At 43.6% G+C, this 24,175-nt stretch overlaps 1 protein-coding gene across 1 annotated transcript in view; it reads left to right on the forward strand.

Annotated features, from left to right (window-relative positions):
- The window catches only part of MBD6 (methyl-CpG binding domain protein 6), a 123,646-nt gene extending 100,736 nt beyond the window's left edge, over nucleotides 1-22,910 (forward strand). The window contains exons 11-13 of the mRNA XM_075337078.1: nucleotides 1,105-1,157; nucleotides 12,861-12,936; nucleotides 14,391-22,910. Of these exons, the coding sequence (XP_075193193.1) occupies nucleotides 1,105-1,157; nucleotides 12,861-12,936; nucleotides 14,391-14,462 (201 nt within the window). The 3' untranslated portion in view covers nucleotides 14,463-22,910. The remainder of the gene's footprint in view (nucleotides 1-1,104; nucleotides 1,158-12,860; nucleotides 12,937-14,390) is intronic.
- Nucleotides 22,911-24,175: the final 1,265 nt, after the last annotated feature.

Below are 24,175 nucleotides of genomic sequence, written 5' to 3' on the forward strand. Positions count from 1 at the left end.
TTGTCTCTTGCAGGACCTGTGTGAGGTCATACCCATGTGACCTGGTATCCAGCTTTGGTGGCTGAGGCCCGCCCCTTTTGGTCACATGGGTATGACTTCACACAGGTCCTGCAACAGACAAAGTGAATAGTTTGTATAATACTTATGCTAATTATAACAGGGGGAGGGGATAACTATGAATATATTATTTGCTCCAGTGCTGCTGTCACTCAACAAGCAGCTCATTTTATAAAGTTTACTTTTTTGGATTTCAAAACCTAAACATCTGAGCTGACCACTACAGGTATGTATAGAATCAACCTGATAGTGCCAGTATAGCACTGGCTTTAGCTTATATCCTGGTGACTGGTTTCCTTTAATCACAGAAAAATAAACCCTATAGAATGAGTAAACAATAGCTCAATGTAGGTAAGAGAAACACAGATGTTTTTTGCTTTTTTAACTCTTGCAGCATGCTGTCCTCAGCTTACATAGCAAAATCCTGGTGACAGATTCCCTTTAACACTGGATTGCCATGCAGTATAGCAGCATGCTCCATGTTTAGTCAGTTCCCTTTAAAGGAAGTCTGCACAAAGTATTCAAACTCGATTATGCTTCGAATACACAAAATAAGTTGTAAAGCTAGTTATATATTAAGGGCATAACTGAGAGCATTAACAGAGAATATGTTAGCAAATTAACTGTTCAGACCATGCACAGGCGCTCTGTGCACCATTGGCGTGGCCAAGCCCTTCACGGCACCTTCCCACCTCCTTATTTTTCCTCTTATCTCTCCTCCTCTTTACAGCCAGATGAGGCAGAGATGGATGTACTGAACTGCTGGGCCACACCAAGGGTGCACAGAGACCACATACGTGACTTGATTAGTTTGTATGGACAGACATCCTTTAATGCCCTGTGAGTTGTTAAAAAAAAAATTAAATCCGACTTTGGATGACCATTACAGCCATCTAAACTGAGTAATATACAAATCGCTTTATGAGTTATCTTGGCTATTGGAAGCATAATCCAGTCCTTTCTACTAAATTCAAGAAAAAAAGTAAAACAATTGGGTATATTTTACACATAGCACTCTTTTGACCTGAACTGTTCTCTGCCCATCAGGTGCCACCCCAGCTGCTGAAACGCTCCCGTAGAGGAAGAAGAAGAGGCCAAAAGTAGGTTGAATTACAATAATTGTGCATGCAGTTCAGCTATATACACTCCTCGGGTTGCTCTCGTCTCTGTAGGCGCCACTCCCCAGATATCGTGATGGTTGATATGTGGCATGCTCCTGCCTGATTGATAGTTGGGACCAGAATCATCGTCCAGCTTCTGGCCAGAGCTGTGCGCTCCTGATGCTGCTATATGAGAAAGCCTTACCTCTGCAGTCTCGGAGACGCGCACTGGACCTGATCTGATGACGAGCTAACACTGCGCGCTAGCGAGCCAGCCGGCTTACACGCTCTATAGGAAAAGAATGTACAAGCCTTGCACATGGTCAGCCACCGCTGCTAGACTGCAGCAGAGGCTGGTAACCTTGGCAGTGAGCAGGAAAATAAAACGATTGCGAACAGAGAGGTTTTTTAATGGCAAAGTTACTTGTTTTTACAAGGAATTTTACCTATTAAAGAGCATTGCCAATCCCTTTAATGCTTCCAAGGCAGCATGTAAACTTCTTTAAAGGGGACTACAGAAAACAATTGATGAAATCTTCATAAACATCTTTAATTTGTTTGAAATGCTAATCCTGTATAGGGGGTATGCGCACCGCCGTCATATCGGTGAACTTAAATCCCTCACTAACCACACAGCAGCATGGCCTGTGTCGGGACATACAGCTTGTCAGACCTGCGTCCCTTTTTCTTGCCCTTTTAATCAGGTTCAGTGTCTGCTCCATCATAAGATGCCATCTGAATGGCTCTCACCTGTGATCCGTACAGTACAGATTATGGCAGGCGGACGGTGTGTTCATTTACTTCCCACTGACTGTCCGACAAAGCAGGAACGAGGCATCGAGCTTTGTCCTCATAACATAACCTGCCTTGTATAATTGAAAGAAACAACAAAGAGCCAGCACCAATGTGCACTAAGGCATCAAATATTCCAAACTGCATTATAAAAAATTTTTTTTTTTTTTTTTTTTTTTTTTTTTTTTTTTTTTTTTTTTTTTTTTTTTTTTTTTTTTTTTTGAGATTTTTGGCAAAAAATTGCAATTTCTTGAGCTGCTTCGCCACGTCACGGCAAATCTCATTTGAAGCAGTCCTACACTAAAATATTTTTATAAAATGTGCCATGCGGCCTCACATATAAATAGCAGAACTGCTCTCAGCAGCACTCACCTGGTCTATTGCAGTCCCGTACCCATGACTGAGTCATGGCTGTGGGCGGGACAGGTCCAAGCAAATGCTGCATGAAGTATATATATAGCCTGTGGACAAAGCCTGATGACCCAATGTGAACAGTCACCAAACGCCAAAATCTATACAGATGGAATACATCCCAAATTGGGGTGCATAGCAAGGTGGAGGTCAACCACCGACCAATTCAACAAAGAAACAACAAAGAGCCAGCACCAATGTGCACTAAGGCATCAAATATTCCAAACTGCATTATAAAAAATTTTTTTTTTTTGAGATTTTTGGCAAAAAATTGCAATTTCTTGAGCTGCTTCGCCACGTCACGGCAAATCTCATTTGAAGCAGTCCTACACTAAAATATTTTTATAAAATGTGCCATGCGGCCTCACATATAAATAGCAGAACTGCTCTCAGCAGCACTCACCTGGTCTATTGCAGTCCCGTACCCATGACTGAGTCATGGCTGTGGGCGGGACAGGTCCAAGCAAATGCTGCATGAAGTATATATATAGCCTGTGGACAAAGCCTGATGACCCAATGTGAACAGTCACCAAACGCCAAAATCTATACAGATGGAATACATCCCAAATTGGGGTGCATAGCAAGGTGGAGGTCAACCACCGACCAATTCAACAAAGAAACAACAAAGAGCCAGCACCAATGTGCACTAAGGCATCAAATATTCCAAACTGCATTATAAAAAATTTTTTTTTTGAGATTTTTGGCAAAAAATTGCAATTTCTTGAGCTGCTTCGCCACGTCACGGCAAATCTCATTTGAAGCAGTCCTACACTAAAATATTTTTATAAAATGTGCCATGCGGCCTCACATATAAATAGCAGAACTGCTCTCAGCAGCACTCACCTGGTCTATTGCAGTCCCGTACCCATGACTGAGTCATGGCTGTGGGCGGGACAGGTCCAAGCAAATGCTGCATGAAGTATATATATAGCCTGTGGACAAAGCCTGATGACCCAATGTGAACAGTCACCAAACGCCAAAATCTATACAGATGGAATACATCCCAAATTGGGGTGCATAGCAAGGTGGAGGTCAACCACCGACCAATTCAACAAAGAAACAACAAAGAGCCAGCACCAATGTGCACTAAGGCATCAAATATTCCAAACTGCATTATAAAAAATTTTTTTTTTTTGAGATTTTTGGCAAAAAATTGCAATTTCTTGAGCTGCTTCGCCACGTCACGGCAAATCTCATTTGAAGCAGTCCTACACTAAAATATTTTTATAAAATGTGCCATGCGGCCTCACATATAAATAGCAGAACTGCTCTCAGCAGCACTCACCTGGTCTATTGCAGTCCCGTACCCATGACTGAGTCATGGCTGTGGGCGGGACAGGTCCAAGCAAATGCTGCATGAAGTATATATATAGCCTGTGGACAAAGCCTGATGACCCAATGTGAACAGTCACCAAACGCCAAAATCTATACAGATGGAATACATCCCAAATTGGGGTGCATAGCAAGGTGGAGGTCAACCACCGACCAATTCAACAAAGAAACAACAAAGAGCCAGCACCAATGTGCACTAAGGCATCAAATATTCCAAACTGCATTATAAAAAATTTTTTTTTTTTTTGAGATTTTTGGCAAAAAATTGCAATTTCTTGAGCTGCTTCGCCACGTCACGGCAAATCTCATTTGAAGCAGTCCTACACTAAAATATTTTTATAAAATGTGCCATGCGGCCTCACATATAAATAGCAGAACTGCTCTCAGCAGCACTCACCTGGTCTATTGCAGTCCCGTACCCATGACTGAGTCATGGCTGTGGGCGGGACAGGTCCAAGCAAATGCTGCATGAAGTATATATATAGCCTGTGGACAAAGCCTGATGACCCAATGTGAACAGTCACCAAACGCCAAAATCTATACAGATGGAATACATCCCAAATTGGGGTGCATAGCAAGGTGGAGGTCAACCACCGACCAATTCAACAAAGAAACAACAAAGAGCCAGCACCAATGTGCACTAAGGCATCAAATATTCCAAACTGCATTATAAAAAATTTTTTTTTTTTTTTTGAGATTTTTGGCAAAAAATTGCAATTTCTTGAGCTGCTTCGCCACGTCACGGCAAATCTCATTTGAAGCAGTCCTACACTAAAATATTTTTATAAAATGAATTTTACCTATTAAAGAGCATTGCCAATCCCTTTAATGCTTCCAAGGCAGCATGTAAACTTCTTTAAAGGGGACTACAGAAAACAATTGATGAAATCTTCATAAACATCTTTAATTTGTTTGAAATGCTAATCCTGTATAGGGGGTATGCGCACCGCCGTCATATCGGTGAACTTAAATCCCTCACTAACCACACAGCAGCATGGCCTGTGTCGGGACATACAGCTTGTCAGACCTGCGTCCCTTTTTCTTGCCCTTTTAATCAGGTTCAGTGTCTGCTCCATCATAAGATGCCATCTGAATGGCTCTCACCTGTGATCCGTACAGTACAGATTATGGCAGGCGGACGGTGTGTTCATTTACTTCCCACTGACTGTCCGACAAAGCAGGAACGAGGCATCGAGCTTTGTCCTCATAACATAACCTGCCTTGTATAATTGAAAGTATTTATGAATTTATAGACATTTTTTCTTATTATATATTTTTTTTCTTAGTATTCCATTTTCTTTTCCTCAGAGAACCTTTTTAACTTAAGTGTTGTCTACTATTGGACATCCCCAGCTTAATTAATTCAGAGCCTCAGTAAAAATAAAAACAATGTATGCTCCCTGCTGCAGCACTGTTTCAGCTATGTCTGTGCCGCTGTTCTTATCGGCAGACTTATGTGACTATTACATGCCGGATGCAGATGTTAGTATTTTCTTGTAGAGAAAGTCCATCCTGGTAGAATATTGATGAGCTGCATCCAAAGGGGGCTCATACTGTATATAGGAGGGCTATGTGGGCTCATACTGTATATAGGAGGGCTGTGTGGGAGCTCATACTGTATATAGGAGGGCTGTTTGGTGCTCATACTGTATATAGGAGGGCTGTGTGGGGGCTCATACTGTATATAGGAGGGCTGTGTGGGGGCTCATACTGTATATAGGAGGGCTGTTTGGTGCTCATACTGTATATAGGAGGGCTGTTTGGTGCTCATACTGTATATAGGAGGGCTGTGTGGGCTCATACTGTATATAGGAGGGCTGTGTGGGAGCTTATACTGTATATAGGAGGGCTGTTTGGTGCTCATACTGTGTATTGGAGGGTTGGGTGTGGGCTCATACTGTATATAGGAGGGCTGTGTGGGGGCTTATACTGTATATAGGAGGGCAGTGTGGGGGCTCATACTGTATATAGGAGGGCTGTGTGGGAGCTCATACTGTATATAGGAGGGCTGCGTGGGAGCTTATACTGTATATAGGAGGGCTGTTTGGTGCTCATACTGTGTATTGGAGGGTTGGGTGTGGGCTCATACTGTATATAGGAGGGCTGTGTGGGGGCTTATGCTGTATATAGGAGGGCAGTGTGGGGGCTCATACTGTATATAGGAGGGCTGTGTGGGAGCTCATACTGTATATAGGAGGGCTGTGTGGGAGCTTATACTGTATATAGGAGGGCTGTTTGGTGCTCATACTGTGTATTGGAGGGTTGGGTGTGGGCTCATACTGTATATAGGAGGGCTGTGTGGGGGCTTATACTGTATATAGGAGGGCTGTGTGGGAGCTCATACTGTATATAGGAGGGCTGTGTGGGAGCTTATACTGTATATAGGAGGGCTGTTTGGTGCTCATACTGTGTATTGGAGGGTTGGGTGTGGGCTCATACTGTATATAGGAGGGCTGTGTGGGGGCTTATACTGTATATAGGAGGGCAGTGTGGGGGCTCATACTGTATATAGAAGGGCTGTGTGGGAGCTCATACTGTATATAGGAGGGCTGCGTGGGAGCTTATACTGTATATAGGAGGGCTGTTTGGTGCTCATACTGTGTACTGGAGGGTTGGGTGTGGGCTCATACTGTATATAGGAGGGCTGTGTGGGGGCTCATGCTGTATATAGGAGGGCAGTGTGGGGGCTCATACTGTATATAGGAGGGCTGTGTGGGAGCTCATACTGTATATAGGAGGGCTGTGTGGGAGCTTATACTGTATATAGGAGGGCTGTTTGGTGCTCATACTGTGTATTGGAGGGTTGGGTGTGGGCTCATACTGTATATAGGAGGGCTGTGTGGGGGCTTATACTGTATATAGGAGGGCTGTGTGGGGGCTTATGCTGTATATAGGAGGGCAGTGTGGGGGCTCATACTGTATATAGGAGGGCTGTGTGGGGGCTCATACTGTATATAGGAGGGCTGTGTGTGGGCTTATACGGTATATCGGAGGGCTGTGCGTGGGCTCATACTGTATATAGGAGGGCAGTGTGGGGGCTCATACTGTATATAGGAGGGCAGTGTGGGGGGCTCATACTGTATATAGCAGGGTAGTGTGTGGGCTCATACTGTATATAGGAGGGCAGTGTGTGGGCTCATACTGTATATAGGAGGGCAGTGTGTGGGCTCATACTGTATATAGGAGGGCTGTGTGTGGGCTCATACTGTATATAGGAGGGCTGGGTGGGGGCGCATACTGTATATAGGAGGGCTGGGTGGGGGCTCATACTGTATATAGGAGGGCTGGGTGTGGGCTCATACTGTATATAGGAGGGCTGTGTGGGGGCTCATACTGTATATAGGAGGGCTGTGTGGGGGCTCATACTGTATATAGGAGGGTACTGTGTGAGCTCATACTGTATATAGGAGGGCAGTGTGTGGGCTCATACTGTATATAGGAGGGCTGTGTGGGAGCTCATACTGTATATAGGAGGGCTGTGTGGGAGCTTATACTGTATATAGGAGGGCTGTTTGGTGCTCATACTGTGTATTGGAGGGTTGGGTGTGGGCTCATACTGTATATAGGAGGGCTGTGTGGGGGCTTATACTGTATATAGGAGGGCTGTGTGGGAGCTCATACTGTATATAGGAGGGCTGTGTGGGAGCTTATACTGTATATAGGAGGGCTGTTTGGTGCTCATACTGTGTATTGGAGGGTTGGGTGTGGGCTCATACTGTATATAGGAGGGCTGTGTGGGGGCTTATACTGTATATAGGAGGGCAGTGTGGGGGCTCATACTGTATATAGAAGGGCTGTGTGGGAGCTCATACTGTATATAGGAGGGCTGCGTGGGAGCTTATACTGTATATAGGAGGGCTGTTTGGTGCTCATACTGTGTACTGGAGGGTTGGGTGTGGGCTCATACTGTATATAGGAGGGCTGTGTGGGGGCTCATGCTGTATATAGGAGGGCAGTGTGGGGGCTCATACTGTATATAGGAGGGCTGTGTGGGAGCTCATACTGTATATAGGAGGGCTGTGTGGGAGCTTATACTGTATATAGGAGGGCTGTTTGGTGCTCATACTGTGTATTGGAGGGTTGGGTGTGGGCTCATACTGTATATAGGAGGGCTGTGTGGGGGCTTATACTGTATATAGGAGGGCTGTGTGGGGGCTTATGCTGTATATAGGAGGGCAGTGTGGGGGCTCATACTGTATATAGGAGGGCTGTGTGGGGGCTCATACTGTATATAGGAGGGCTGTGTGTGGGCTTATACGGTATATCGGAGGGCTGTGCGTGGGCTCATACTGTATATAGGAGGGCAGTGTGGGGGCTCATACTGTATATAGGAGGGCAGTGTGGGGGGCTCATACTGTATATAGCAGGGTAGTGTGTGGGCTCATACTGTATATAGGAGGGCAGTGTGTGGGCTCATACTGTATATAGGAGGGCAGTGTGTGGGCTCATACTGTATATAGGAGGGCTGTGTGTGGGCTCATACTGTATATAGGAGGGCTGGGTGGGGGCGCATACTGTATATAGGAGGGCTGGGTGGGGGCTCATACTGTATATAGGAGGGCTGGGTGTGGGCTCATACTGTATATAGGAGGGCTGTGTGGGGGCTCATACTGTATATAGGAGGGCTGTGTGGGGGCTCATACTGTATATAGGAGGGTACTGTGTGAGCTCATACTGTATATAGGAGGGCAGTGTGTGGGCTCATACTGTATATAGGAGGGCAGTGTGTGGGCTCATACTGTAGGAGGGCAGTGTGTGGCTCATACTGTATATAGGAGGGCTGGGTGTGGGCTCATACTGTATATAGGAGGGCTGGGTGTGGGCTCATACTGTATATAGGAGGGCTGGGTGGGGGCGCATACTGTATATAGGAGGGCTGGGTGGGGGCTCATACTGTATATAGGAGGGCTGTGTGGGGGCTCATACTGTATATAGGAGGGCTGGGTGGGGGCTCATACTGTGTATAGGAGGGCTGTGTGGGGGCTCATACTGTATATAGGAGGGCTGTGTGGGGGCTCATACTGTATATAGGAAGGCTGTGTGGGGGCTCATACTGTATATAGGAGGGCAGTGTGTGAGCTCATACTGTATATAGGAGGGCAGTGTGTGGGCTCATACTGTATATAGGAGGGCAGTGTGTGGGCTCATACTGTATATAGGAGGGCAGTGTGTGGGCTCATACTGTATATAGGAGGGCTGGGTGTGGGCTCATACTGTATATAGGAGGGCTGGGTGTGGGCTCATACTGTATATAGGAGGGCTGGGTGTGGGCTCATACTGTATATAGGAGGGCTGGGTGGGGGCTCATACTGTATATAGGAGGGCTGGGTGGGGGCTCATACTGTATATAGGAGGGCTGGGTGGGGGCTCATACTGTATATAGGAGGGCTGGGTGGGGGCTCATACTGTATATAGGAGGGCAGTGTGGGGGCTCATACTGTATATAGGAGGGCAGGGTGGGGGCTCATACTGTATATAGGAGGGGAGTGTGTGGGCTCATACTGTATATAGGAGGGGAGTGTGTGGGCACATACTGTATATAGGAGGGCTGTGTGTGGGCTCATACTGTATATAGGAGGGCAGTGTGGGCTCATACTGTATATAGGAGGGCTGGATGTGGGCTCATACTGTATATAGGAGGGCTGGGTGTGGGCTCATACTGTATATAGGAGGGCTGGGTGGGGGCTCATACTGTATATAGGAGGGCAGTGTGGGGGCTCATACTGTATATAGGAGGGCAGTGTGGGGGCTCATACTGTATATAGGAGGGCAGTGTGGGGGCTCATACTGTATATAGGAGGGCAGTGTGGGGGCTCATACTGTATATAGGAGGGCAGTGTGGGGGCTCATACTGTATATAGGAGGGCTGGGTGGGGGCGCATACTGTATATAGGAGGGCTGGGTGGGGGCGCATACTGTATATAGGAGGGCAGTGTGGGGGCGCATACTGTATATAGGAGGGCAGTGTGTGGGCTCATACTGTATATAGGAGGGCTGTGTAGGGGCGCATACTGTATATAGGAGGGCTGTGTGGGGGCGCATACTGTATATAGGAGGGCTGTGTGGGGGCGCATACTGTATATAGGAGGGCTGTGTGTGGGCTCATACTGTATATAGGAGGGCAGTGTGGGCTCATACTGTATATAGGAGGGCTGGGTGTGGGCTCATACTGTATATAGGAGGGCTGGGTGTGGGCTCATACTGTATATAGGAGGGCTGGGTGGGGGCTCATACTGTATATAGGAGGGCAGTGTGGGGGCTCATACTGTATATAGGAGGGCAGTGTGGGGGCTCATACTGTATATAGGAGGGCAGTGTGGGGGCTCATACTGTATATAGGAGGGCAGTGTGGGGGCTCATACTGTATATAGGAGGGCAGTGTGGGGGCTCATACTGTATATAGGAGGGCTGGGTGGGGGCGCATACTGTATATAGGAGGGCTGGGTGGGGGCGCATACTGTATATAGGAGGGCAGTGTGGGGGCGCATACTGTATATAGGAGGGCAGTGTGTGGGCTCATACTGTATATAGGAGGGCTGTGTAGGGGCGCATACTGTATATAGGAGGGCTGTGTGGGGGCGCATACTGTATATAGGAGGGCTGTGTGGGGGCGCATACTGTATATAGGAGGGCTGTGTGGGGGCGCATACTGTATATAGGAGGGCTGGGTGGGGGCTCATTCTTTATGTAGGGAGCTATGCAGGGGTTCATGCTGTATATAGAGGGGTGCTGTGTGTGGGCTCATTCTATATATAGGGGGATGTTGTCAGTATAGTTTATCCTACTCTATATTAAGTGACACAATTAATATTAATATAAAATAATTATAATTTAAAAAGAAAAAATTGCCGCTCACTGTACAATTGCAATGTATCTCTGTCTTGATATGGAAGGGTGCCAGCCTCCTGTTGATACTACTAATAGCGCATAGTGCGTCAGATAATGCTGCCCACATTTTGTGGTTTTTAAAATATGGACTGAAGATTTTTTTATTCAACGTTGGATGCGCTGTCCTTCTCTTCGATTTTTGCAATAATTATATTTAAAATTGAGCAGAATTAATCTCAGCCTATTGGTCCAGCCCTCCACACCAGTCATGGTCTCTCATGTGGCCCCTGGGGAAAATGAATTGTCCACCCCTGATGTTGGGTGATGAAATCATTTAGGGTCTGTTAGAAAATCCTCAAAGATGTTACCCACAGCAGAGATTAAGTTTACAGCCTATACTGTCCAGGCTCAGATTTGCTCCCCTTATTAAATATTGGCTGCACATTTGCAATGCCCAGTCCTGTGGTACAAACTCTGCTGAAATACTCCTTTAGTCTGTGTTCACACAGTGTTTTTGCTGTGATTTTTTTTTTTTTTTTTTCTGCAGCCAAGACCTGCTTTCTTGACCGTAAAAATGCTGCATTGATATCAGCCAATTTTCACTCTTCTCATACCTTTTACTCTTTTTTTGGCAGCGTTTTTTTAGGTCTGGATTACATGTGAACTTTGACTACAGTAAATATTTTCTAAAGTTCGTTTTATTCACTAAAAACACTAAAGGTGCGTGCCCACGATCAGTATTTGCAGCGGTTTGGACGCAGCATACATCAGCTGTGTCCAAACCTCTGCAGTGTACAGTACAAGCACAGTGAACGGGATTCCTAGAAAACCTATGCCCACTGTGCTTGTTTATTCCACAGCAAACACTGACCTGTGGAGCATCTTTCCAGAGCGCAGCATGTCAATTGTTTGCTGCGGAATTGCCTGCGTCCTCCGTAGAGAGAACACAAGCAGGAGACCGCAGCGCACTGAGCCCTGATCGTGGGTACTGACAGCTGTGGTCTCCTGCGGAGGAGATGCGTGGCCCCCGGTCAGGACTCGCTGCGTTCTGAACGCAGCGAGTCCTGATCATGGGCACATAGCCTTAAAAATGCAGTGAGAACACTGTGATAAATGCTGTTGCGTTATTTCAGTTTCTGATGGTCTTCCATGGGTAAAAAAAATTGCTATTTACATAAAAAAAAAAAAGTAGTGTGTGAACATAACCAAAATAACATGGATGTGTTCCCCAAATGGGCATGCGCAGGCTGTGTCCGTGTGTATATTGAGGACACTTCCAAGTGCTAGGATTACAGCAGCTCTTGCATTGATTCGTATAGACCTTCTGTGCAGTGTGAGAGAATGGCAATATGGAGCGGAAACCACAAAATACATGCTATGAAGAAGTTTTCCATCAACCCCTTCCTGAATTAGGACATGAATAAACTGCAGGGGTCTACAAGAGCGGAGAGGGATCAGGAGCTGAGCCCCCTCTACTCAGGCTCTGACAGCGGCATTTAGAGCTGTCACTTTCTCCAGTCATAGTACTTTGTGTTTGTACCTGAAAGTACTTCTAATTTAAAAAATAAAGTGTTTTCTACTGTAGGCATACTTTTGGAATATTATAATGTAAACCTGAATATTTTAAAGGGATCCTGTCAGCAGGTTTGGGGGCTATAACCCTGCGACCACCTCCAGTGGGCTCTTATATACAACATTCTAACATGCTGTATATAAGAGCCCAGGCCGCTGTGTAGAACGTAAAAATCACTTTATAATACTTGCCCAATGGTCGGAGCGGGGGAGTTAGGTCATATGCCTGTCCCGTTCTCCGGTGCCTCCTCTTTCGGCCATCTTTGTCGTCCTTCTTCTGAAGCCGGGGTGCATGACGCGTCTATCGTCATCCACACTCGCCGGCATTGAGGTCCTGCTCAGGCGCACTTTGATCTGCCCTGAGTAGGGCAGATCGAAGTATTGTAGTGCGCCTGCGCGGGAAGGTGAGTGTGTATGACGTAGGACGCGTCATGCACATCGGCTTCAGAAGGACAAAGATGGCCGAAAGAGGAGGCGCCGGCACCAGAGAACAGGACACCCATATGACCCAACTCCACCGCAGAGACCGTTTAGGTGAGTGTTATAAAGTGATTTTTACGTTCTACACAGCGGCCTGGGCTCTTATATACAGCATGTTAGAATGCCGTATATAAGAGCCCACTGGTGGTGGCCGCAGTTTATAGGCCGCAAATCTGCTGACAGGTTCCCTTTAATGATTGTAAGAAGACATACACCATAAAATATAACTTATTACATGATGACAAATGACTTCTAATTCTGACATGTAACATTTGTTTGTGGTTCCAGTTCCCAGAGAATGGGGTCTCGTATAGAAGCTCTTCCTGCAAAATGGCCAACGATGGATCCTGCCAATGGTTTAAATGTAAGAGCTGTACCCACGTCGTCTTCAGTCTAATCAGAATTGTTATAGAGGAGGGCATATATTTCTATATCATTGCAAGTGCTGTAGTTTAGCCAGGATCTACTTTACATGGTTCTTAGCTTTAGAGGTCTAACCTGCACTCTATGCAATGCTGAATGTGAAAGCTGCATTACAAGGCAACACAAAGCAGAGCTGTAACCAAGTTTCCACAAAAAATTGTATGTTATTAAGGGGATATTCTTAAGTTATTAAATTACTTTAGCTAGTTAGACAGCATGAAAAGAAGTAGATTTTAGTACTCACTAAAATAGTTACGATAGTGACAGCTAGTTAGTTGTGGTCGTAACCATAGATACCTAAGCTGCAATGCCCTGCACATGAGGTTAGAGACATGGCTATATCAGGAGAACTATACTGCATTTGTAATTGGAGGTATTAGCTAATATGATTATTATTATACATACTACATATTAGAAGAGGATCTTGGGGATTGGAGTACTCCTTTAAAAATCTATTGACGCACCAGTCCAGCGTTTTGTTTTTTTTATTGCACTGCTGGTATGATGCTTTAAATGTAAGACCCCTGACCTCTGTGTTATACTCTCCTTCTGACAGCTTCATCTTCTTTAGCCGCTGCTTCAGTTTGTCTCCTGTGGTTTGTGACCTGCTGGCAGCTGCAGTGTTTCATGGAGGTCACAACTCAATACAAGTCTATGAGAGCCTCTTTGTGGCCTCATTCTGGCTCTCATAAAGAGGCATTGAGAGCTTGTGGTGTATCTTCTGACTCCCGTTTAGTCAGAAGTGACGGGCACAAGATGGTGCTGCGGGATCGTAGTGGCGTCGGTAAAAGGTGAAGTCTCCTCAGGATGAGTAGATGACTGGGCAGGGGGCTTACATTTAAAGCGCCACTGCAGTACTAAAAAATACCCACTGGAGTGATGCTTTAAAATATAGAGGCAGTTGTCCAAATTGGTTGATTTGCAAATATAAATATATACCACTTACTGGTATAGGTCATGTAAGCTGCATTATAATGTCTCTCGCAGTTCAGGAGGTTGCATTCTGCGCTGATTCAGGCGGCGGCACAGCCTTCCTCCTCTCTGTGCTGTACCATGTATGAAGGGCCAGGCGGTCTTTGCTGATGCAGAGAAGGTGAAGTGGGCTAGTAAATTAATGGCGTCGACTAGTCCTTGTAAGCACATCACTGACATACCGTGGGGAGCGCGGTCTGTGTCTTGGCACATGTGGAGGTGAAGGTCCCTCATATCTGGACCGCGGTTCACCTTTATTGAACTGTTGCTTGTGGACTTTTTTAATCTCTTGAATTCCAATTTCACCGTAGGCGGGCATGAAGGAAACGTCAGTCATATTTTTTATGTTTAGATACTTTTTTTTGCTTTTCTGCTGATGATGCATATAAGAAGCTAAATTATCCCTTTATTCTTCTCTTCCAGGCTGAACGTCCTATTATCCGCCAGAACCGCCCCGGTCGCCCAGCCAAGAACAGACGACGGAGGATCATTTAGAATAATTTAACCGCGCTCATTCTCAGTACCAATGTCTGCTCATCTTCACCTAAAGGCACTTCCCTGTTCCTCGGCCTATGCCGCATTTTATGATTCAGCTAGAGGCAAAGCTTTTACTTATGGTTCCCCTCTGTAAGACACAAGCACGGTCTTCAGCCCTGGTGACTGCACTGCTCAGACCCCAGGTGTTTGGTCTTGTCAGTGCAGTCACCGGGCTCCGCTCCGGTATACGCCTGCACTCTGACCAGTAAGCTCCATGTAGGCTGCGTTATTTAGTGTTGGGACTTTGTATCATTTGGATCTCTGTATGAGATGTATAACACTTGTGTTATGAAACCTATATCCTTTGACATATTATAGATATTTAAAGCGCCCCTTTTTTCTTTGTAGGAGGGGTGACATATCTCTGCGGTTTTCGAGGCTGTTGTGATAGGAGCAGGCCATTTTCCCCTTTCTGTATGTTTGTATATAGTAATATTTTAGCTGAGTCTTGTACTTTATCACAGAAACACTGTAATCGGGTCTAGACACCTAGTGGCTCCCTAAGTGATATTGGTGTAAATCTTCCAGCCTACTTTGCGAGCCAAAGCGCTAATAATATATCACGGGACTTGCTTCATCAAAATAGCCGGCCACTAGGTGCCTAGACCCACTTGCCAGACAATAAATGAGCCATACAGTGATTCTGATGGGCTCCTAAAAGCACAATTTGCATTACCCACCTCCTCATATGTTGTTCTCTTGTCCAGTACACTATTTTAATTTATTTATTCTCTGTTTTATGTATATGTTTTCTCTGATTTCTTCCTATATTCTGGTACTTTTTGGAATATCACTTATTAGAGATTGTCCGCTAATGCACATCACAGGTTTTCTTGGTTTTCTTGTAGCATGGCTTGTATTCTTTGCCCTCATTTAAATTTACAGAAACTTTAGAGGCCTCACACATACATCCACATCCTACTCAGTTGTTTCTATTTTACTACCAGATACATAAATCCCATAGACTTCAATGCAGAGGGCTGCAAACATCTGAGACAGTATCCATGTTCTCCCAATACATGAGCATGGATTCATACCTATATATCATTTATGGCATATCCTATGAATTTGCGATAAACGTATAATATGAGTATGCCCCTTTTAGCTAATAGCATTCTCTACTTGGTATTTTAAAGGGGTTGTCCACTACCTGGACATTGATGGCCTATCCTTAAGGTAGGTCATCAATGTCTGATCGGCCGAGGTCCAAAAACACCCTCCCCCCCCCCTCGCTGATCAGCTGTTCCCGGTGCCAGTGGCTGTAGCAGGCGGGCAGAAATACTCAGTTCCAGAGCTGCTCCGTCTTCTACTGGGTACTGTACATCCGCCTCCTTTTGATTTGATGGGATTCGGATATGCAGTACCAGGCCGCGACCACTATCAGAAGACTGAGCATTTCCGGCTGTCTGCTGCTGCCGCCCTGGGGCGATGAACAGCTGATCAGCGGGGGTGCGGCATGCTGACCCCGGCCATCAGTCATTGATGACCTGTCCTAAGGTAGTGGACAACCCCTTTAATGGTTAAATCTTGAATATTTCATCAGATGGGGAGCTGTTTACACAGAGCTTAGAAATAACAGGAATTTTAAGACGTTTTTAACTACGGGGCCGGATGCATTATCTGCACCTCCTAAATGAGATTTCCCATGGACAACAGAAGGGGGTCACATATTTTACAAGTGTCCCTCGTATAATAGCTGACCAGTTTTCTCTCCATATCAAATCCAATATACTTTTCATATTAACATTATAACAAAGCACTTTTGAATCAGTCTGAATATGAAATATGTAGCATGAAGTGTGATAATTTGTATGGGTACAGTGGCAAAGCCCATGTATAATCATGTGCAAATGACATAATCAGGCTCTGTATCTTGGTAACTGGTATTTTATCAGGTATTGGTGCTGGAAAGAAGACCTGTTTTATCATTAATCAGCTGACAATTATTTGTATGGGTAGTTTTATCCTGTATGCCATAGGGTAAGGCTATCTGTTAGCGCTGCTGACACGTCTACTTTAGTAAATACATGTATACGCCAAAAACTAATCGTGCTGTAGCACATTTTCTTGTGTTAAAGGGAATTTGTCATCAGGTTTTTACCACCTAATCGGAGAGCAGCATAATGTACAGACAGAGACCCGGGTTCCAGCGGTGTGTCACTTACTGGGCTGCTTAGTGTAGTTTTGATAAAATCACTGATAATCATTAGAGGACTACTTGGCGCTCTGCCAGGTAGTCCAGGATATTCATGAGCGCTGTATACCCCACCCACACCACTGATTGGCAGATTTCTGTGTATACTGTATATGGGCAGAAAGCTGCCAATCCAAAGTGTGGGCGGGGTTATAGAGCTCCACATTTAAATAACTGCCAGAGCTGCTGCAAAGAAGACCGTGATTTTATCAAAATGACAGCAAACAGCTCAGTAAGTGACACATCACTGGAATCGGGGTCTCTGTCTCTACATTATGCTGCTCTCAGATGAGGTGACGAAAATGTGTTGACAGATTCCCTTTAAGTGTATCCAAATACTTTTTCTGCGTCGTGTTGCTGCAATTTTACAAAATTGCCCTTTGTGAATCCCACTCCTCATGAAGAGACCAAGGTAGTATCAAAAGCTTGCTATTTGTCTTACCCTAAAAGTGATCAATTATTTTTACTTTCTGAATAGACCTTTTATCCCTTCTGGAAATTGACAACCAGTTAGCATCATTCTCCTTTGTAGGGATTTCCTTTCACACATTGATACTGTTAGCACTTAATAAACCTTGTCTGCCATTATTAGAACGCTCCCTATTGACAGGGAGAATGGGAAATCCCAATTATCAGTCTATTGCTACATAGACTAACAGAGAAATAAAAGGTTCAGGTATTTACTACTAGACATGTCAGTAGAGCTGATAGGTGCTCTGTAAATTGGAATTATATTCTTCATTTATAGCTTCTCATCCAGTCGTTTACTCATAAAGGCCTGAAGGGAATGTTCAGCAAAACCTGTTTCTTCCCCCACTTTTCCACTGTGGTTCTTTTACCTATGCGACAAAGTTATCATATATGTAGCTAAGATTCGCGTGGCACTGCTCCAGATCATAGACTATCCAGTGATATTGTCATAAACAGAAAAAAATCAGTTTCTTAAAGGGGTTGTCTGGTCTCATAAGAAATGTCTAGTCGCTCTGTGTGACTGCAGACTGCTGAATCGTAACAGCTTGTGGTGCGCACACTGTCATGATTCGCCTGTATACCCCATGCAAGTTGGCGATTACATACTTAATATAATAGAGAAGGGAAGCCAGCTGAGTCTAGCTGCCACGTGACTAAGGTATGCAAATCGAAAAAGCGTGGCCACTTGACTGCTGCTTATATGGGGAACGCCGTCACAATTCGTCAGTCTGCTGTCTCATGGGGTTGACGTTAGACGTTTCTTCTGAGTCTGGACCCCTCTTTTCAGCTTTCACCCACGTGCGCTTTGGCAATGTTCATATCACATCGTGACTATATTTACCTTCCATTGTAAGGACAGTAGTCACACAGGACATATCGTAGGACGGACGGGCAGTTTACCCGCAGCCATTTCTAAAATCTGCATTTACCACAACATCTTGTTGGTTAAATTGGGAATAATGATTGGTCTTTCCCTCTCAGAATGGGGTCTAGAAGCGTCTCCGCTCTTTATCTAGTATTTCAATCATGACTGAAACGCGATACAGATTCTCTAAGGGCAAAGAGACTAAAGCGTTGGCACTGTGGAAATAATACGAAAAAAAATGTTACGGTTTGTAATATATTTTAGTGCATACACATCGGTTTTATGCATTTCGTTTATAATAATAATAATATAGGGATGATTGAATACCTCAAATATTCGGCTTCGCGAAAATCCGACGAATAGGTTGCCGCTATGCGAATATTCGATACCCAATGTAAGTCTATGGGAAGCCCAAATAGTTCCGAATAGTTGTTATTCGGGTTTCCCATAGACTTACACTGCGCATCGAATATTCACGAATAGTCGAATAGCGGCGACCTATCCGGCAAATATTTGCGAAGCCGAAAATTTGACGTATTCGATCATCCCTAATAATAATCTTTATTTTTATACTGCGCTAACATACTCCGCAGCGCTTTACATATATCAGCAACTGTCCCCATTGGGGCTCACAATCTAAATGTCCTATCTGAATGACTTTGGAGTGTGGAAGGAAACCCAAACAAACACAGGGAGAACATACAAACTCCTTGCAGATGTTGTCCTTGGTGGGATTTGAACCCAGGTCCCCAGCGCTGCAAAACTGCAATGCTAACCACTGAGCTACCATGTTGCTCGTCCTTATAGATCATCTCTGGCACTATACAGGTCCTGGGAACAATGCAGTGTGGACTATCACCACTCCTGTTTCCCATAGGTTACAATGGAGAGAGGCTGTGAATGTGCAGCCGCCTCTCCACGAGGAATGAATACCCTTTTCCTTGGGATCCCAGCCTGTGGACCCTTGTGGATCAGGCATTTATAAGATCAATGTACCATTAATGTATTTCATGGGAAATATAGGGGGTGGACATTTTTATTGCTTGGATTTCTACATACAGGGACTTTCTAGAAAGATGTATTCCTGTATAATTTTACATTCACTTCGTTTTGATCCTCAGATAAAAGAAAATAACCTCTTATGTCACACAATACAAACCAAACCTCTAAAATGGTATTTGTCCATAGACTACATTTTGCCATATTATGTACACTGTAGTAACTATGTACGGTGTTATTCTATTAACATGTACAGGATTTAAAAAAAAAAAAAAACAACGAACAAAACATTTTTGTGGTCATAATATGGTGACCTGCGTATTGCTACCACAGTGCCTCCCTATAAGTAAACTTTGGGGATCAGCATGGCCGGCAGGAGGGTGTAAACAATAAATCGGCCTATAAAGATGTGGTTTTTCTCTTGCTCTGATTTCTTGTGTCTTTTGCAGTGGGTTTTTTTGGTGTTTTTTTATACTGTACCATTTTGTTGCATAGCTTTACCTTGTACATTTTGCAATTTCTAAAACTTAAAAACCTTTCCATAGAAATCACTGTCATGCCATGCGTGCCACAGTGAGAAGTATAAGGCCTCATTCACACATCTGTGTTTAAACATGAACGTGAAAATAATGGTACTGATTTGGATCAGTGTTACCATTGTACGTCCATTGTGTGTACATTCTCACCATCAGTGTCATCAGCGTTTTCACAGATGGATAGATAAATTCTAAAGCTTCTCCTATCCTTTGCAATGTTAACTATGTACAGCATACTGATGCCATCCGTGTGCTGTACGTGTTTTTCACGTACCCGCGGACTTGTTTTGGCACTTTTCTTCTCTGCTCCCATAAAAATGAGACATGTGAACAGCCCCATAGAGTATAATGAGTAAGAGTCGTATCTATGAAAAAAACTGATGCAACATGGACATGAGAATGAGACCTATAAACGCTAGATTATGAAATACCGACCTCCAGAATGATAATATACGAATGCGGAGTCAAAGTTTACAATTTGTACCAAGTAGGAATTGGTAAGTGAACAATTTCTTCAGGATTAGAAAGGAGGTCAGGTTTTAGGCTCTGTTCACACTAGAAAAAAGATTTTTCTCAAGAAATTTCTTGAGTCTGAAAGATTAGCGCACTTGCAGTCAAAAACTGCACCAATATTGCACCGAAAACTGCATACGGTTTTACTGCGTTTTTGATGCATTTTTGGTGAGGTTTTGGTGCGTTTTTTTCCGCAGGTTGGTCCCTGCGGTTTTTTACCATTTATCTATGCCAAAAAATGAAGGTACCTGCAGAAAAGAAGTGACATGCTCATTCTTTTTCTCAAGAAATTCTGCAGAGAGAATGTTCTTGAGAAAAAATGCAGTGTGCGCACAGCTATTTTTTTTTTCCATATGTTTTGCTGTGGAATGTCTGCAGAAAGGTTACAACCATTTTCTCAAGAAATTTCTGCAGCAAAACAAACGCGGTTAAAAACGCAGTGTGTGAACAAGGCCTTATTTTTTTTTTCTTCTTCCCTAGCAACAGTGCCATTCTTGTTCCTGGTCTGTATTTGATATTTTAGTTTATAGCTATTCATATCAATGAAGCAGAGCCCCAATAAAAGACATTGGTCCTGATTCATCAAGACTAGCCATTTTTTCACCAGTGTTGATGACTGTACATGGTGGATTCAGACGCTCCTGATTCATGAAGGGGGAGGGGCACTCCGCTTAATGAATCAGGAGCGGCTGTACCTCTGTGTGCCACACCAGAAGTCACCAGTCTCTGAAATACTCGAGCCACGGCAGCACACTCCAGCGCCACCTATTTTGGCATAGCCGGGAGGAACCGGTGTGAGAATGGCAAAAATTGCAACATTTTTGTGCAACTCCAAGTTGTGCAAAAATGTTGCAACTTTTCTGGGCAACTTACCCCAGAATTCTTGTGAAATTGCTGTAATGAATTGGAGCCATAGAACATGGACAGGTGGTGCTAGGAAGAGCAATCCTGTCTTCTATCTAAACCATGTCATGGTTGCGTCCTCCCCCAAAAATATACATGGCATCATACTTGTATTGAAATTCCACCTGTAATTTTACACAGACGATGGATTAAAAAAATAATAATAACACTTTCTAAGTCCCAGAAAACTGATTTAAAAAGTTGAGCATCTATTGACTTCCTACAGTGTTTTTGCGTAGAGGACAGTATAAGGATTTCCCAGCAGAACACTAACCATATCTTACCATCACTATAGGTCTGTTAATATTCCTTCTTACATAGAGCTTTATTGTATTTGCAAAAAGATGGCACCCCTGAGATGTTTCCCAAACAATAGCCTCGGGTTAGAATTATTAGCTGCGAGCACCACATTGCAATTCATCCTTTCTTGCTTTAGGAGGCTTTTCTGATACCCAACACATATCGGATTCTTCTTCATTAACGGAGTGACAGACTCTGGAGGCATACTACCTTTACACCTACGCTGAGGCTGTGATTAGGATTGCAGACATTATTCCTCCGTGCTACAGGCCCCATTTGTATAGTTCATTAAGGCTCGGTTAATATTGTAATGGCTTACACTATTGATGGAGACATAAGAACTTTGATAGTTGAAATGATTCCTGTTAGTTCTCAGTAGATTATAATGGGGGGCTTCATATTTTCTACCAGCCCCCCTCTGGTTGTCCAATAACCTCTCCTCTGTCTCTTAGATTAGTTTGGGCACCAGGTCAGCCCTCCACCTCACAAGCTTCAGACTCTCACTACATGAAGATCTCCTATGCTCTAGTCCGAAAATGCCTTTTGTTCTCTTACCTTCCATTGCTCCCCGGGTAATGTGAACCAACTTACATGTAATACTAATATCCAATCACTACACATCCCCATTACATCCCCCTATAGTCTCATATTCTCATCCTGACTTAATAGGATTAATTTTTGTACGACTATAAAGTGAAACCTATTTAATAATCCTCTTTTAAAGAGATGCATAAAGCCATATTCTATTTATTAGCCCCAGAGTCATGGGGCCCAATGTAGCTTGACGCATAATGAATTTCGGCACGCTACACATCTGTACATGAATTCTGTCAACATCTCCATTCCTTGAGATGATGGGAGTACTTTTATTTTGATCTTATTATTCTGTATTTGTTATATCAGACTATTTTTTTTGCAAAGATGATTAGAAAATATCCCTTGTGGGAATCCAGAGTTCAACTAACTCTGCATCATGCAATGCAGGTACAGATTACAGACCGCAACCACCTTGTCTAATGAGCAGTCACAAATAACTGTATATGTAAGGACCGCGCAGTCCGTATGGTTGGCGTTTCAACGGTCCCATACTGGACATGTAGGTGATCATCGATGACGATTAATCCCAATGAGCTCTGCTGCCTAGATCTCAGAATGTAGCATTGATCCCGTATTGCACACTACAGCTAGATCAGTTTAGACCGGTCACTCAAGGAACAAGTGACTTCTGTTCTCCTTCCTAACTGATGGCAAAGCACTTCTCAATGAATGCATTTCAGACCTCTTCAGCGAGGATGGAGCTAATGTGTACACTCAATTATGCAAATATATATAACCTATTATTTGTGTGTAAATATTGTATAGTCCCATTGTCTGGTTGATTAACGAGACAAAAAAAAAGAAAATATGTCAACAAGAAATTGGATTTTGTATCACTTTTTTGCCTTTCATGTAATATATTTTCCTCCTTTTAAGTTTTTAATATTTTTTTTGTACAAAATAAAAAAGGAAAAACAAGACAAACTTTTACAATTGTGAATTTTAGCTTTTTATATGGAAGTTGACTTTAATTTAACAGATGAAAATATTTTGAAACATTTTTAGATTTTATGTTTTCTGATCATTGAGGGTTCTTTTTATTTTGTATCAAGTATTAAAATGAAAAGTGTGGTTATGTTTAAATTTAATGTGCGTCTGTGTTTAATTCCCCCCCCCCCAATGTAGATGGTTTTCAATTTACATCTACACACTGCATAGTAGCAGGAATAAGTCTTCATGTACCTCAACACTTTTTACTATCATGAGCATTATCAAGTCCTGCTGCCTCATCTCCAACAATGGTCAATGATCCAGGAAAAGACTTTCTACAACTGGACACAGGATACACTAGTAACTGCAGAGCGGGACAATTTTTTTTTTTCCCCTTTTTATTTTGTCTCTTGCAGAAATATTAGCAATCAAATATTTGGCACCTAATGTGTTAACTTTAGGTAGGACCAAGTGGGTATTAGGGTATATGCGCATGTTAAAGAAGCACTTTCATCAAAGTTTTTATCTTAATGTATGGTAGTCGTCATATAGCATTGGGTATTTACAATTGCTCATTTTGCCCTTCTACCCAGTTAATTCTTCTATTTTCCATTAGGTCTACAACATCATGTGATTAGAATAGAAACAGTATTTTTCCTGCAGGAGTCATTATTAGAGCTACAAATGTAGCTGACTGAAAACACTTTAGAGTTCCAATGATGACTCATGAAGGGAAAAGAGACTTCCTGTTTCTACATAAAGTTTGTAAGAATTTAGCTAGTCTGTTTTTTAATCACGTGACATCATAGCCCTAATAAAAAACAAAATAAATGGGTACAAGGGCAAAAGGAGCAATTGTAAGTACACAGTGCTATATATGATGATTGCAATATATTAAGAGTAGGGATGATCGAATACCCTATTATTCGCTTTGCCGAATATCCAGCGAATACCTCCTCTTATTCGAGTATTCGCAAATATTCGACCCCCAATGTAAGTCTATGGGAAACCAAAATAATTTCACGTCGGACCTAACGGTGCCCTGTGGTGACTGAGGAAAAGGCTGAAACAGTATGGGCACAGCCTGTAGAAGGTGCCTGACTGCATTTCTGATGTCTTTGAATAACATGGTCAGAGCAGCACGTGGTGTTTACGTAGTCGCCAGAACAGCTCTCAAACCAAAGTAAAAAAGGGGAAATTGAGAAGAAACAGTTTCTCGTGCCTAACCACTGTAATAAAACGTCAAATCAAGCCCTGACCTACACAAACAAAAAACAAAACACTTTAGCATATGTTCACACGTTTACATTTTTCCTTCTTTTTCGATTAGAAAGGGCAGTAACTTATATTGGTGTCTGTCTCG

The sequence above is a fragment of the Anomaloglossus baeobatrachus genome, chromosome 2 (genome assembly GCF_048569485.1).
Source record: "Anomaloglossus baeobatrachus isolate aAnoBae1 chromosome 2, aAnoBae1.hap1, whole genome shotgun sequence".
NCBI lineage: Eukaryota > Metazoa > Chordata > Amphibia > Anura > Aromobatidae > Anomaloglossus > Anomaloglossus baeobatrachus.